This window comes from Periplaneta americana, chromosome 3, assembly GCF_040183065.1.
Source record: "Periplaneta americana isolate PAMFEO1 chromosome 3, P.americana_PAMFEO1_priV1, whole genome shotgun sequence".
In the NCBI taxonomy this organism is placed as follows: Eukaryota; Metazoa; Arthropoda; class Insecta; order Blattodea; family Blattidae; genus Periplaneta; species Periplaneta americana.
This window is the reverse complement of record NC_091119.1, coordinates 127,310,967-127,328,508: the sequence shown is the minus strand read 5'-3', so window position 1 is coordinate 127,328,508 and position 17,542 is coordinate 127,310,967. Positions and strand designations below refer to the sequence as shown.

At 34.5% G+C, this 17,542-nt stretch overlaps 1 protein-coding gene across 1 annotated transcript in view; it reads right to left on the bottom strand.

The window, feature by feature from the left end:
- The window catches only part of LOC138697052 (trypsin-like), a 48,929-nt gene extending 34,479 nt beyond the window's left edge, over positions 1-14,450 (bottom strand). The window contains exon 1 of the mRNA XM_069822647.1: positions 14,255-14,450. Coding sequence (XP_069678748.1) covers positions 14,255-14,450 — 196 coding nt within the window. The remainder of the gene's footprint in view (positions 1-14,254) is intronic.
- Between the last annotated feature and the right edge of the window lie 3,092 nt (positions 14,451-17,542).

Here is a 17,542-nt window from a genome sequence, read left to right as displayed (position 1 = left end):
AAACCATACATAAATATAAGTTGAAATAATGCTAAATACATTGTACTAAACAGTTAATTGACAAATATTTCTTAGAACAACAAAGTAATATAATGTTTTACGTAATTTATTACAAATGTAATGAATATGATTCTTCCATTTTAAATGATTATCAATAATTATTATACCTAAATATTTAACCTCATTAACTTCATTAATAACTGAACGATTGCAAATTATATCAGAATAGTCAAAATTATGCATTTTAATTATTAGTATAGATGAAATCGGTTTATTAACTTTATTATTTAAAGAAAATGGGATAGCTATTGTTTTATCTTCATTAATTACAAGATAATTTAAATCGAACCATTTTTTTATTAATTTTAAGCTATAATTGCATTATAATAAGCATCAGTATTTCCACTAAAAAGTAAAACTGTATCATCATACATAGACATACACAGTGCAAACCTTATGGAGGAATATTTTAATTAACCTTGATTAGACACTTTTTTTTCTCTTTTACTCCACTCAAGAAGTAATGGACTTACACCACTTTTGCATGATAATGCATACAATCGACGGAGTTCAGAGCCCACACGTTAAAACAAACCCACCCTGTTAACTGTCAACCCAACTTCTCTGGATCGCAAATTGGGGGAGACTGGGGTAGAGAGAGTAGGAGGGGAGGGGAGACCGGGTGAGCATCGCGATCCATTCTTCTTGTGTTTGGAGGCTCAGTGGTGACATTTGAAGGCACAGATGCGTACGGGATGGACATAAAATAAAAAACAAAAGAAGTACACAAAAAAGAAGAAAGAAAGAGATTTAAAACATTCGGGAGTCACATGGATAAAGTACAGTCTGTTTTGGGTAGGTAGAACCTGTTTTTTTTATTTACTAGTGACTGTAGTTGTCTTGTTCAACATGAGGAACTTCGGAATGAGATTGGGGTCCCAGATAAGACCCCGTGCGTAACAGTTAATTAAAGGACATGGTGTCCCCCATGTTGAGGTGCTGTTCAAACGCTCCTGCCCCCGTGATTTGTTTCATCGTCAGTCGTTTTCGAGGTTTATATCAACTACCTCATCAAAGACCTTATCCACAAATATACAAAAACCCACTTTTACACGTTGTTACCATCTCCCAGCTTTGGGGCTGGCAATGTGATGACCAAGAAAAATGTTAAACATTTCACTGTTAACTTTTGTGTTTAATCCATCTAATTAGTAATACACATTTAAATAAAGTAACAGCCATTTTCTTATGTCAGCTTCAGTGTTAGTGCGATTTCATAAGTTAACAGCAACATGCATTCTACAATGATAGTGCTAACGTAAGATAAAACGACTGTCTGATAATTCATTTGTAATAATAACTAAGGAGCGGATTCTTATGTAATTAAATATTCTTTTTGCGTGTGGTAAAACACAATTAACAAAGTTAAACATTCCGAACATGAAGTTTCAAGTTTAAAACCCGAATTTTATTTCACATAAAACGCATATTTTCACAAAAAAATTATGTAAATACATATTTTCAGGAAATGTATTATAAATACATAAATCTTGGAGATTTTTTACTTAAATAATTTTTTACAAGAACTTTTAAATATTTTAAAACTAAATCAATTATATCACTCGAACTACGTTATCTTTTTTAAGAATTCTTGGTTGCTTCGTGTTTCTAAGCGCTGTGTGGTGTATCCATTTTCGTAATAGTATCGCCTCAAGTTCTGAGAACTGCTAGGCAGCATATCAGTGTTATTGGTAGAGATCTTGCAACACATAATTAGGAATGTTTATTGTTACTGAAGATGATTTCATTCCACGCTTTGTTTGTGAAACACAACAGATAAGAGCTCGGGTATAAACATTATTTAATTTAAACAAATCTCTCTCCTCTCGCTCATGCCCATCAAGTAAGGCAATAGGCCTACATATTGTTGTGATTCCCTGTTATCGGGCTTCGTCAATCGATATCCTTCAAGATATACTGAAAGATGGTTGTTTAAAAAACGATTTGGCTTTCCTATTAGCAAATCTAAAGTTTTGTGTGACACCATAAAAAAACTAGAAACATCCAAAAACTTGTTGTCTGAAACAGGGAGGTGCGTGCCGTGGAAATTAAACTATAGTCCTGTCGCTCTTATTTCCGGCAGCCAATCACGTTGCAGGTCGGCTACATTCAAACGTGTGCGTCTCGTCATTCGCTATTGACGATGTAATGAATTTCCTAAGGCTCGATATATAATCTCCCGCCATTTTGGTTCTTTCGTTGGCGTTCGCAGAAATCACACGAGGGCGTTATTTGCCGCTCAATTATTTGCTCAATTACAGTGCGTTTGATTTATTACCATAGGAGCTACGACATGATAATATTTAACGGTGAAGCAAATAGATTCCTCATCTGGTAGCTCGGCAATGAAAGAACAAAAATGGCGAACGATACTACCTACCTAGACTTTATAGAGCCTTCACTTCCTAAGACGTAAGCAAAGGGGTGGAGTCACACCTGAAATAACAGCGACACGACTATAGACTCGCTACCAGGTTCAGAAGTACAAGTACTAAGGGACAAATTCCAGAATGTGCTTGGGAAAAACAGTGGATATAAAAAAATGTGTAAATTTGCTCAAGTATTGGAGATTTTGCCTGTAGGTGAAATTGACGATGTTTGTGTTTGTGACATTCCTCACTTTAAATATGCACATCTGACGTCCTGTGATGTGGAAAGATCGTTTTCACAGTATAAGTCGTTGTTCAGAGATAATCGGCATGCATTTGTGATGGAGAATTTGGAGATGACCTTTGTTGTTCACTGCAATTCTCGGCCAATTACTAGCACTCAAGTGTGGTTGGTGAGTACCTAGTAACATTTTTTTTTCAAGCTAAGTAAGGTATTTTTGTCATATTTAAAACAAAATATTTTTTAATTTTTAGCAAATATTTTCGTACTTTTTAGCACATAAAAATAAATATAGCCTATTTAAATTTTTTAGTACATAAAAATTCGCTCCTTAATAATAACACACGTGAAATTAACTTAAACGCGATTTCATTATGTCAGTTTTAATACTAAAGCGATTTTGTGCCTAGGCAATTGCATAATAAAATTATACATTAGCCTATAATGTAATAAAACTATGTTAAGAAATCGTAAGAAAATTGACTCTTGAAGAACTAAAAATAAATAATAATAGAAATATAACAACAAATGATTGTAACCTACCTACTTGTAACACTTTGAGTATATCCTCACAAGTTAAATATTTAGGCATTATTATTGACCAACATTTAAAATGGGACAAGCATATCTCCTTCCTATGTAACAGATTGCGTAAAACAATCCACAAATCTTCCATTCTGTGTTCTTATTTACCTATTTATGTTCTGCGTACTGTGTACTTAGCTCTGTTTCAATCAATAATTCAGTATGATATATTAGGTTGGAGAGGAATGGCAAAATCTACTCTCCATCCTTTAAATTTGCTCCAAAAAAGAATTATCAAAATTTATCTATATAAACCTTTTGATTACCCAACAAAATTAATTTTTCAGGAATTTGGTGTATCAAATCTAGAATAAATTTATAAACAAACATTGCTGATTTACTTCCATAAAAATCACAATAAATTTAAATTTGATCCTCATGAATACCATACGAGGCAAAACTACAGTTTCTTTCTAAACACCTCCAAATGCCACACAACTGCTGGATTAAAACACAACGGGCATTTTGGACCCAGAATATATAATGCATTAGTTAGAGCTTACCCTGAACTAAGTACACTGAACACACATAGATTTAAGAGACAAATTAGATTAATTATTTAATTGTTTTGTCTTTCCTTAAGCTATATGAGTTTAAAATTTTAATCTAATATTCGTGTACTTTGTATTCTCTATATTTGTATATGTTATTACGTGATCTGTATTTTACTATATATTAATATTATTGTGCTGAATTAACACTCTTCAATTTTATATAAGTAGACTGAACTGCGCCCGAGCACGAGCTTCTGCTCTTTTGGGCTGCAATGACTAATGTAGTGTAAACCCTGTATATTAAATAAATTTGAAATATAGATTTTCAGCATTATGGCGATTTTTTTACTTCATTTCATTACTCTTCAATGTATTTTCATCTCATGTTTCTCCGAAATCAAATTGTACTTTATTTTTAAATTTATCATTGTTTCGTATTCTCTCCGCAATCATATTGTATTTTTAATTTAACCTCTGTTTTGTATTCTGGGTCCTAGTGGTCAGCCGTAGATTTCGGCCAGATGTCCCAAATTGTGGAATTTGTGTGTATTCTACCAACCGCTTGTAGTTACAGAGTTTGAGCTCACGTGTGGAAAAGATCTGACTGAAGTTTAATAGGTTTAATTGTATTAATAACGTGCAATAAATGATCTTAACAGAGATTTTACATCTGTATTAATATTACAAAACTGTATAATCTTTGTTAAAAAAAAAACAGAAAACCACCAAGAATATAACTCACTTTTATGCTTCCTTTTCTTACATTAAATGATAGTCTGTTACAGCATAAATGGTCTAAGTTATAGAAATAATAGAAAGTTGTAACATACTACCACAAAATTTATATAATGCTATAAAATCTCAATATGATTGAGCAGTGATTTATTTATATTGAGTGGCAAAATAAAAATAAATATATTTTCATTGTCGAAACAAAGACAAGCTACATGCCTTCGAAAAGATTGTGGTTTGCAGTGTCATATCTAGACGAGAAAGACATGTACCTAAAGATTTAAAAATTTATTAAGATGACTGGTGTCATAAATCAAATATTCAAGCCATCATAAGTTCAACGACAAATCAGGCTTAATATCTGCAAATTTTTAGCTTGTTCAATCTTAGTTTGTGGTAGTGAAGTATGGACACTTAGAAAAATAAATGAAGGACGATTGACATCTGCTGAAATGCGTTTCATGGGACGACTAACGGGAAATAGACTTTTAGACCATCGAATAAATGAAGACATTCTCTAAGAGTTGAAAGTTGAAAGCATTTCTCAATACATTCGTAGTTACAGGACTCGATGGAAATATCATACGCCTACAAGAGAATGAACAGCTTTAGACTTGCCAAATTAATATTTTCATCGATTTCCTGGAAGGCATAAACGGAGATGGCTTGAGATCGTAACGGGCCGAAAGGTCCAATACTTGCACGGCGATGATGAAGTCTCTCGACTTTATTTATTTATTTCCCATCAATCTTGTCTGGACATGGCGGATTTGATGCATTCCTATTCAAATCCGTCATTCCCGTATCAAATACAAAGTAAATATAACATATAGTTTCACCAGTACTATTTTCATTCACCTCAGATTCATAGTACGTAAATTACATGTGTTCGAAACCGGAAAGTTCTTTTGTAGCATCCCTGTATAAAGACAATTTTCAGGCTTCCTGATGAACGAGAGGCAACGGATGCAGCTGAAGAAGTAGTTCTTGAGAAGAAGAAGAAGAAGAAGAAGAAGAAGAAGAAGAAGAAGAAGAAGAAGAAGATGATGATGTGCGTTGTGCCCCCCCCCCAAATTAAAGAGGAAAAAATATTCTTGCTACCATTCTAAAGTCCAATTTATCTCCAATGTTCAAAAAAAGTGTACAGAATTTGCGGTGAAAATGACTGATTACGTTTAAGCTCCTCAAAAGAGACTGAGTGTTTAAAGTAAGGGAAATTATAATTTTTCATATAGTCTAATATTGTTCATCTCCTTTCATTATATGTTTTTATAATGGTTCTACTAAAGCAGCGTAGTAGTTATGCCTATTTCGTTTCGTTAAATTATAACTGTATTTTTGTTAACAAATACCGATACTGACCCCACTGTACCAGTTATGTGATTTGTTTGTAATGAGGTGAGCGTTATTATCATTAAATATAATACATTATCAACAGTATTAAAGGAATATAGAAAATATTCCACATGAACTAGGCTACTTCTTAATTTTCCAGCTCTGCTAATAACAGTATAGTACTATTTAATATTGCATATCTACCATACTATGCCTCGTCACCAGAATATTGTACGAAATGGAAAAAAAAAAACTGAGATTTATCCTTCGAAGACTTGGAAAAATTCAAATATCTTGGAGCAACAGTAACAAATGAAGAGTCCACTGCAAGAATAATGGATGTCACTTTCTTGTCGAAAATGAACAAAGACTGTCAATGTATAGCTTAAGACATTTAGAATGTACATACAAAGTTATATGGCATTAACACTGATAGTCATTGCCCAGTAATGATCGGAAAATCACAGTTAAGCTTTGAGCGCTAGGCATTTCAAACTTTCAATTACTTCTCCTGCAAAATGTATTCCAAATTACATCCATCATTCTTACAGTGGACTCTTCAAATATAAATGACACTCGGGAGAAAATTAAACGCAGAATAAAATAGTATGGGAAATGCCTGTTATTATTCCGTTGAGAAACTTTCGTCATCTAGTCTGCTGTCAAAAAATCTGAAAGTTAGAATTTATAAAACAGTTATATTACCGGTTGTTCTGTATGGTTGTGAAACTTGGACTCTCATTTTGAGAGATGAACAGAGATTAAGAGTATTTGAGAATAAGGTGCTTAGGAAAATATTTGGGGCTAAGAAAGATGAAATTACAGGAGAATGGAGAAAGTTACACAATGCAGAACTGCACGCATTGTATTCTTCACCTGACATAATTAGGAACATTAAATCCAGACGTTTAGGGCATGTAGCACGTATAGGCGAATCCAGAAATGCATATAGAGTGTTAGTTGGGAGGCCGGAGGGAAAAAGACCTTTGGGGAGACCGAGACGTAGATGAGAGGATAATATAAAAATGGATTTGAGGGAGGTGGGATATGATGATAGAGACTTGATTAATCTTGCACAGGATAGGGACTGGCGGGCTTATGTAAAGGCGGCAATGAACCTCTGAGTTCTTTAAAAGCCCTAAGTAAGTAAATCTACCATATTATACTATACAACACAACACGAATGAAGTAATAATAATAATAATAATAATAATAATAATAATAATAATAATAAGTCACTTCGCCATATTTACCATTCCTAAATGTTTTACTATTATTATTCAATTCCATCGTTTCTCTTGTTTACTAAACTGTTTAACAAGTTATTAATTAATTTGATTACTCCTTAACTAATAGCTTTTGTAGAGTGAAGGATTCTCTCACATAATCTCTCTTCGACTAGTTCTTTTACCTTTTTTTCCTATTTAATTTTGACTGTGAACCGAAATTTACTTAAGTTATGAATAGACATCGGATTTTTAGGCACTAAAAATTTCAGTTTTAGGCGCCTAAAATAAGCTCAAAATTTGTAAAATTAGGCTCTATTTTAATGAAAATAGGCATTTTAGGCACATCAAGGTATCATACTTATTTCTTTCACTGAAATTTTTAGTTATACACTAAAATACGCACAAAAAAGTATGTTTAAACATTAAAAAAGAATACTATATTATATTTATAAACAGAGCTGCACAAATTTAATATATTGAAACTAATGAAATAATGATTATTGATATCAAGATTACTCATTTTAAGTTATTGAAATTCAGTTCCATGCTCAGACTTCATTATAATTATCTGCACAGTACACCACCAGAATTTTTTCTAAATTCTCCACAGTTAACCTTTGCCTTTTGTCACTGAGAATCATCTTGAAAGCAGAAAAACTTCTTTCAACCGAAACTGATGTGAGAGGCGCAAATTTTAAATTAGGTACAATAGAAACATCAATACTTACTGGAACATTTACACTTTCCCCCGATATCACTCTTGATACTTTTTCCAACAATGAAAATCCTACATTCTTATTTAATACGTTGTCCCACTTATTTTTAACTTTTTTCCCAGTTTCGTCCAAAGCAGAATGTATGTTCACTTGAGCTTCCTTTGCTATTGCTATTTGGCTACAAAGAGATTGTTTTTCACGTTCTAATTGTTCAATGCTTGCAGGTATGAAAGAAAAGTTTGATGTTATGTAGGCAATATCGTTTTTCACTCGTGAGTCATTCAGACAATCTTTCACTGCTTTCACACACGCTGCACTATCAGTTTCAGGTAATTTATCAATAACTGTGACCACTTCTTTAAAATACTTAGAATAATACACCACTGACTGAATCCAGGTTCCCCATCGTGTAACAACCGGCTGAGGTGGGAGTGGGATATCTATAAAGTTCTCTCTGAATATTGAAATCCTGGATGGGGCTTTACAAAAACATTTTTTTGTGTTAGAAATAAACGAATTGACAAGAGGAAATTCATTCCGGATTGTTTCAGAAACCCTGTGAAGGCCATGTGCTAGACAGATTACATGCGTGAGGTTAGGATAAAATGTTTTAAGAAGTGGAGCTGCAGCAACCATGTATGAGACAGCATCAGTACAAAACAACAGAACTTTAGAATCGTCTATATTACCTGAGTATAAAGACTGTAGGCCTTTATTTACAAAATAAGCAATGGCTTGGCTATTCACTTTCGAAAGTTCCTTAACACATACGAGGTGTGGAATCGAAGGTCCATCAGGACTAAGTTTTCCTACTACTAGATTTGCTATATACCTATTCATAGGATCTGAGGTTTCATCCACAGAGACCCATATGTAAGAATCACCTATATCCTCCCGAATGGAAGCTAAAGTTTCATTGTATATTCTGTCTAAGTAATTTTTTCTTAGGGTCGACTCAGATGGGATATTTTGTTTGCAGTATTTTTGTAAAAACTGTCTTAAAACCGGATTTTCAATTGCATTCCAGGGAATGTTAGCAGCAACAAACGCTCTGGTTAAATCAGCATAGAAATTGCTGCTGAGATTGGATGAAGTAGGCTGTGTTAGTAAAGTTTGTTGTAGTTGATTTTTCTGCTGAGCTTTAGCCTTATGAGCCGCTGCATGTACATGCTGCTTTAGGTGGCACTTCTTTTCTTGCGAAATCTAAAATGTAAAGTAAACTGAATTAAAATAAAATCCTAATTGTTGTATTGCCGTATTTCTATCACAAAGTTAGTGGGTTCGAACAATCAAAATTTTAATGACCTGCAAATACTTTAACTATCGGAATTTAAAAGGTTAAAGTGTAGTGGTCTTAAAAAGAATTATACCTCAGGATAGCTCAGTCAATGTATACATATTATAGGCCTACTCATTAAAATTAATAGAATTTATATATTTCAACTATTGTTACATACCTGTTTGCTACAAATCTTGCAGAATATTATTTTTCCATCATAAGTGAATTCTGAATATTCTGTTAGCCATTGCCGGATCAATGTAGATTTTGCACTTATATTTTTCGGCATTATCGCGTTAAACTTCACAGGAAAACGTCCTACCGCTCAGAACTTCTCAACATAAATAAGGTGAGGGAAAGAGCAACTGTTAACGAGCATTCAAATGAACCGTTGTTATTGAGATTCAATTGGACAAAAATACAAAGTTCCACTTATTGTTGCATTTCCTGGTAGTGTTAACACTAGGAGGGCCATTCTTTTAAATATTTTGTAACGGTTTACCCAACTAATTCGAAGTTTTACGACTTTTCATAAATATTTCAAAAACACTCTTTCTCCAAAAATTGTGATTTTATGACACTCTGAAGGGCAGTACAGCTAATCGGTTTCAGACCGAAAACAGTCATTTTTATAGTATAGTATATCTCTGAATCGGTAGCAGCACATGTTGTGATTGTTGCCTGCTTCAAAACTAAGGTTGGTTCTTTGTCGGCATTTATGCCTCCAAACATGTTAAATTCGGTGAAATCTATTGCGAGTGTCGTGAGATTCAAAACATTTTGTTTCCTTTATCAATGGTTTCATGGCCGGTGTGAAGCAAACTTTCCACTTTTTAAATGCCTTAAATTTCGCAGTGAATGCATGTATAAATTATAAAAAGTAAGAGTAAAATGCGAAACTTTACAGTGAGTTAGGCATTTTTAGGCGAATATTAACAAATTAGGCTCTAATAACCGTTTTAGGGCATTTTAGGGCACTATAAAACTCTTTGAATACCTTTCAATTTCCATGAAACACAAATATTAATAATTATTTTTACTTTTCTCCTAAAGAAACAAAATAGGCATTTGCCCTAGAATCCGATGTCTGGTTATGAAGCTTGTTAGTGTTTAACGGCCCATTTAATTTTGTGAAGGCTATTTTATCGTTTATCTTAAAAAATTTATTATCTATTCCGCCAATTCTGAGGTCAATGGTCGCTGTGCATTTTAATAGTTTATATATTGCATCTTCCAAACACCCGCATAGAGGACAAATATCCTTATCCACATTACCTCTTCTATTTTTGAGTCTCCAAATGCCTAATCTCCACCAGGCTAATCCTACTCTCACTTCTCTTGTGTTTAATCTTACATAGGTACGCTTCCTGTTCCCAGAAAGTTTTCATTTCTCTATAATACCTTAATGAATCCAAGTTCGTTATATTACTAAAAAACCTCCTGTCTTCAGATTTCGTATTCTCTACCTTTTATAGTTTTACCAATAATCTTGACATTTAGAGTCCCTATTTCTTTCCATAACCAATTTAAACCTAATTTGTTTACTTCTGATTGTAATTATTTTAACCAGTTCGATTTTAGATCAGTTTTATCTAGAAATATAATACATTCTTTTTAAGATCGACGTATTATCCCTTAGTATAATGATACCTAAATATTTTGTTTTCAATTCTAGGATTATTCCTAGACTACTATCCATCCCAATCTCCAGCTCGCTGCCAAATTTGACGCGTTCCATGGTACGCCTAGAAACTTCCCTTTTTACATATCAATACTTTGGACTTCTTTTCATTTAACATCGTTGATGATGATGATGATGATGATGATGATGATGATGATGATGATTAAATCGTTGGATTTTAAGATGTATGTCAAATACATTTTGGAGTTGAAGTTTCAACATCTGTTTCTTTATATTTTTATACTTTATATTTCTATCACTAGATTAGTTTTTTCTCCACTTATTGTTCATTCGATGTACATTAATTGAATATTTGTTGTTATATTTTATGAGTATATAATAACATTAATAACATATAAATGTGTAATGATGTATTTGTAAATTTTTGTATTGAATAATTAATATCGTTGTGTAAGCGAACATCGTAATTAGGTTATTCCTGCGTATGTTCAAATCTCGGTATGAATAAAAAATAAATATGTATATAAATGAAAAATACACAAATAATAAATAAAGAAACTAACTAACAAATAAATAAACAAAGAAACAATAAAATAATAAATAAATAAATAAATAAATAAATATACACATAACAAATAAATAAATACAACAAAATAATAGTAGAAATTATAATGATAGGCTAATTATTATAGGCCAAAACATTTCCGTAAAAGACCACACATATCCTGGCGGTTTTTTAAATAGAAAGGTGCTTAAAAACTTGAATCAAAGAATAAATATAGTTGTGGTATCTAATTTAATAGCTGTATTTGCAATTCAAACTAAAGGAAACACAAAACGTGCAGTTCTGTCCCAAGATTTTTAATTCCGACTTGAGCTTCACGTGTGATACTTAGCGATGGGCGTGGTGAATTTTTTGTGTAAATAATAACCCACGGTTCGTGACAGATTTAGGATTTAATGGGTCGAATCCGACAGGTGAATTGATGAATTGGGAAGAATCTGTGCATGAGGAACGCGACCCAGCGTTGGCTGACGTCCGAATTCTTACTGCCAGGATGTCTTTACACCACATTCTAAAATTTTGATAGCTCCATGATGGATTGTTGCACGATCTGGAGAGAACAAGAGATGGTTCGATCCGAGATTAAGCAGCCGATATCAAGATAGAGGAGAGATTTACCTGTTTTTATAAGGTCCGTGCACCAGAATGATTTGAATGCGCCATACAGTAGTTTTGGCAGTGAGAAATGTCATGCGATGACTTATTCATAGTTGTAATTCAAGACAAGTGAGCTTGGATACATCAAGAGTCTGTGTTAGTGGGTTAAATTTTTATTTTTCTGTCCATTCGTTAGAATGTTCTTAAAATTGTTTTGCGTACTAATACAAAGTGTCCCAAATTGATATACCTATACACATTTCGAGACACTATTTCTTAGCAACGAGATAAAACAAAAAAACGATTTTTGTGGTTTTGTATTATTTAAGCCCGTACATGTTGAAAATGACTCCCTTCCGCCACAGTACATTCCCAACAACGACGTACAACAGAGCGACATATCAACTGGATTGTTGCTGATGGAATATCTTTACAAGCATGTTCAATCTGAAATCTCAGTTCCTCCAGTGTTTGTGGTTTTGTGGCGTACACTGTGTCCTTTAGATTTCCCCATAGATAGAAATCTGGAGGGATTAAATCCGGAGATCGAGGCGGGAATTCCGCAGCACTTCCTCTTCGTCCTATCCATCTCTGGATCGTCCCCATTTAGTGCGTGAACAAGTCTCGGAATGTAAGGCTTCCATTTTTGAACTCACAAAATTCGATGAATACTGGATTTCCTGATACTAATCTCACGAGAACATTGCAAAAGCCTGCATGACTGCATCAACACACTCGTTATCAGTAGAACTTCTCTTTCTTTCGCACTGCCCATTCAACACATCTTGCACCGTTCCGTTCCGTCGACTTCAAACTTGTCTTGGATCCTTGTGATAGTTAACCTTGTTGGTGGTTGTGTTCCAAATTCAATCCTCCATTGTCATTGAACATCAACATTCTCCACTTTCCAATAACATTTCAGTATCCACTTACGTTCATCGAACGATAATTGCACCGCCATGTTTGTTTATAAACAGATGAACATGTTTCCATGCTTTCCACTGCCTTCTTAATCATAAACCGCAAAAATTATATTTCTATCTCATTTATTTGCTGTGAAATAGTATTTCAAAGAGTGTATACATCAATTTGGGACATTCTGTATTCTGTGCTCCATTGGCAGGAATTATATACGCCTCTAGCAATGAAGTATGAATTTACATAATTTGGTTGGTTTAATTCATTTCAAATCCTCAGAAGTTTCCAAGATACCTTCGCCTGGCTCCACCCATTTTAATTATTGGAAGAGAATGTATGAAGAAGTTGCATCATTCTTGCCACAACACATAGTCCTACACACAGAATCTTCCGTGATCCTAGGAATTTTTATGTCCATTGAAATGACAGTGAACTGTTAATAATCCTGCCGACATACTTATGTCTTAAAACTAGGGACAGAATTTTCATCTATTATATTTTAAAACATGCAAAATTAAGAAAAAACACTAAAAATATGCACTATAAATTGTAACTAAAGTTTTATTTCGAAATAGCAAAATGTACTGCTAACAATCTTTCCAAATTTTCAGTAGTCAAATTTATCTGTAAAAATTATTTGTTGTACATAGAAGATTACTTTCCTACGTTACAATAAGTGACAGGTGTAAATTTAAGTGACGAAATTTGAGATACAGTGAGAAAAAATTCTGTGCCTTAGACATTTTCGCCACAAATTAGTATTTTTATCCATGAGTGACTTTCTCTAGTTTATCTTTAGCTGATGTACCCACATCCACATAGGCAGATCCTAAAGACTTTAGAACGTCTTCAATAATTGTAAGGGAATCGACGAGTGGTAGGCCCAGAGCCTCCAACTTGGTTTTTGCAAAGTTTGTACACTGTGCCACAAGATTTCTTGTCAAACATTTAATCAAAGGAGGTATTGCAAAATTTTACACTTCAAAATTCACCACAGAACACAAATGTAATTGACTCTTGGGAGCCCAAATTTTTAATATATAATTCTGGTATAGAAATGTTGTAAAAGCGATATTCTTCATTTCTATCACATTGAATTTTTCAAAAATTGCAAAAGTATCCAAGAACTACTGCAAAAAATAAGAGAAAATGATATATAGCATAAACAGGTCTGAAGAGGATAAGTAAACATTTGGGGACTCGTACAAGTTTGCATTATTGATCAGAGAACAGTTTTGAATAGTTGGGCTAAATTATATTTTAGATCTAGATTAGCGAAAAGCCCAATATTTTACATGAAGGAAAGAGATATGATATATTCTGCTCCTGCTTCTACGCATTACTGAAAGATAAACCTTTGGTTTTTCTGAACCGAAGCATGCGAGTTGCGAGGCCCGCCTCGCACAATCCGGACTACATGAGAGATAGTGAATGGTTTCTGTAACTACGAGATACGCAGATCTCTTACGTCACAGTTATAGAAACCACTCACTATCTCTCGTGTAGTCCGGATTTGTGCGAGGCGGGCCTCGCATCTCGCACGTCGCATTCGTCGGTTCAGAAAAACCAAGGCTGAACTGTACACTCATCGTAAAGATATTGCTCTGATACACACTTGATGTAAGAACGAACATTTTCCGCAATGGAAAAAATTCCACCTGAGCAAATTCTTGCTTCCTTCGCTCCATTGCTAATAGCTTCAAGAGCTCACATGTAATGCACCTTTACTCTTCTCATTAGATCAGCGTATCAAAAAGAAATAGTAAATCGTGTAATCATGGATGCGTCAATACTGAATCCAGTACGAAGTCAGTTTTATGCTTGTTTTGCCTTAACAGTACTGATTAAATAAAAGGTTGACGAATATAATTTGTCTGATAACTTTACTGATCTAATCTAAATTGTCACAACAATATTTGATGTGTGTCTAACTTTAAAATAATTAGTTATTGTCTCCTGAGGAAAATATTAATATGGTGTGAGGTTAGTGATTCTCCAGCCTGGTTGCATCAAGGACACACCGCTTCATTTTTTGCAACTAATTCACAGTCGGTCAGTCATCCATATCCATAGCAAGTGCGAAGTTTTACGTTGTAGTGAATGCAATCTGTGATTATTTACAGCAGCGGTCATCAGCACAGTGCACCCTCTCTTATCCACGTGCATCCGTGGCTGCTGGCGGATGCTTTCTCCCTCTTCCTGCTGCACGACTGTGCATATTCCGAGACATTCCTTACCCTTTACCCATTTCAGGGCATGCTGACGACCACTGATCTACAGTAATCTCACTAGAGGTTTTGGTTTATCTAGAGAAAATCAAAATTCGAGTGTGATTTAATTGGTTATTACTGAAGGTAGGAATTTATACCACAACATGAAGATATTAGGTTAGTTGTACTTAGACTATCGTTACGTCATGAATGACGTGAAGTCTGAGGTATGGCCAGGTTACAACTGAAATGTGGTTTGTATCGCAGCAATTAAATGGGGAAGCATTTCCCGGGCGTAGGGTTCAGCGTTTTGCTCCGGCAGTTGGTTTGTTTACGTTCCACTGCGATTCGTTGATTGGTTAACCACATAAAGCTACAGTCTCACCCTGATTATACAACGGCGGAGTTTCCTAACATGTAGCTGCATTGCTAGCTACTCTCACTCTTTCAACAACGAACTCTCTTTGCAATACCTAACCTAGTCCTTGTGGGTAAATTCCTATCTTTAGCTATTACATAATTAGAGGAAGTATATAAAGATTAGAAGAAATAAAGTACTATAATATAATAAAATAGTTATTGACTTACTAAAATACTAAACTATCTTCGAAATGTATTACAAATATTCCTCGAGATGACAGTAGTGTGTTATGATTTGCTGTTCTCTTGTTACAAGTTATGCCAACTAGGATACACAATATCCCGAGAAAAATAAAAAAAGTGTATAATTTATAGTATTGTATTTTATAGTATTTCTGAAACTAGAAAAGGCGTTTGGCAGAGTGGATTGGAAGAAACTGATAGGTATCCTGAAGAAAATAGGTGTAGATTGGAAAGAGAGGAGGCTGTTTAGTAATCTTTATATGAAACAATGAGTCAAAGTCAGGATAGGAGAAGAAATGTCTGAAGGAAGTGAAATAGGAAGAGAAGTACGACAAGGATGCTCTTTATCACCTATATCAGAACATGGGAAGGGTGATAGTAGGAGGAAGAAGAATAAAGTGCGTAAGATTTGCTAAATGACAACTGTGAGCAGTATGGAATGAAGACCATGGTTGTCGGAAGAAAAATAAAGAAGGTAAACTTGCGAATTCTATATGAAGCAGTAGGGCAAGTGGACAGCTTCAAATATTTGGAGTGTACTATAAGCAGTAACATGAGCTGCTGGCAGATAGTCAAAGGATAGTAATGATAAAGGAAGCTTTTAAAGAAAAAAAAACATTTTCTGTGTACCTCTGGGAAAAGAACTAAGGAAGAGACTAGTAAAGTGCTTTGTGTGGAGTGTTTTTATATGCGGCAGAAACTTGGATATTACGTCGAAGTGAATAGAAACGAATAGAAGCATTTGAAATGTGGATATGGCGAAGAATGAAGAGTGTGAAATAGACAGACAGAATAAGAAATGAAGCTGTGTTGGAAAAAGTGGCTGAAGAAAGAATGATGCTGAAACTAATGATGAAGAGAAAAAAGAATTGGTTGGATCACTAGCTCAGAAGATGTGATGTTTATTGACTTTACTGGCTTTGAGCCAGAGGCCGTTTTAGGGTCTTATACGCGCAGGATGCCCTCTCCAGCCATTGTACATAAATAACAATAAATATATATTTACATACTTATACACTATTTCTGGCTTAAGTGCCAGTAGGTGTGTGAGTGCGGTGATTGGCTTTTTATTTATTTTATTTTAATTTATTTTTTACTTTATTTTTTCTTTGTTTTAATTATTTTGGTGTAGGCCTAATTTGTTAATTTGGGATGCTTAAGGAATGGTGAACGGGACAAGAGTTCGGGGTAAAAGATATCAGTTGATAGCATTAAAGTATTATATGGGGAGATTAAAAGGAAAGCAAGAAAGGGAAATGCTGGGTTTGCAGTTAAAGACCTGCTCTTGGGCAGAACACTGTGCATACATACATACATACATACATACATACATACATTTTATTTCTTTTTTTTTAAGTTTCCCCTTCCGGTGGCAGAAGCGTCTGAATCGTTATGGAGACTTTCATGGTGTGGTGTTATTTTATTCATCTGCCTCTCTGTTGCTGTCGTGTGTCCTCTCAGACAGTATTCAAATTTCCAACAGTGATTGCGGTTTTGTTTGTGTGTTTTAGTTTGGTGGTGGGGGCTGGTGGTAGTTGTAGAGGTGTTTCTTCAGTGTTGTTCTGTTGTTTGTGTTCGGGGGATTTGCGAAGATGTGTTGTGTATATACGCGATTTACTGCCGAATGTGTGTATTTCCTGTTTAAGTTGTTTAGGTGTGTGAAGAGTGGATTTGTTTTTGTGGTAGTGTAAACTGTGTTATTTCTGTTGCGTCTCTGCAGGTGGAAGATTTGGCGGAGAATTCTTCTTTCGCGTGCTTCAAATTTCAATTGGGTCGTTGGAGGGGCTTGTGCGAGGAAAATGGAGGGATGTATGCATAGGGATCTAACCAATGCTTTGTATAGGTGGAGGAGTGTTTCGGTTATACAACTGGGTCTTGTAGCGGTCTTCCTACCGAACAAACCCGCGGCGATCGAGAAGGCAGTGACAGCGTTTCGACAAAGTCGCAGTTATATTTATGATAATTCC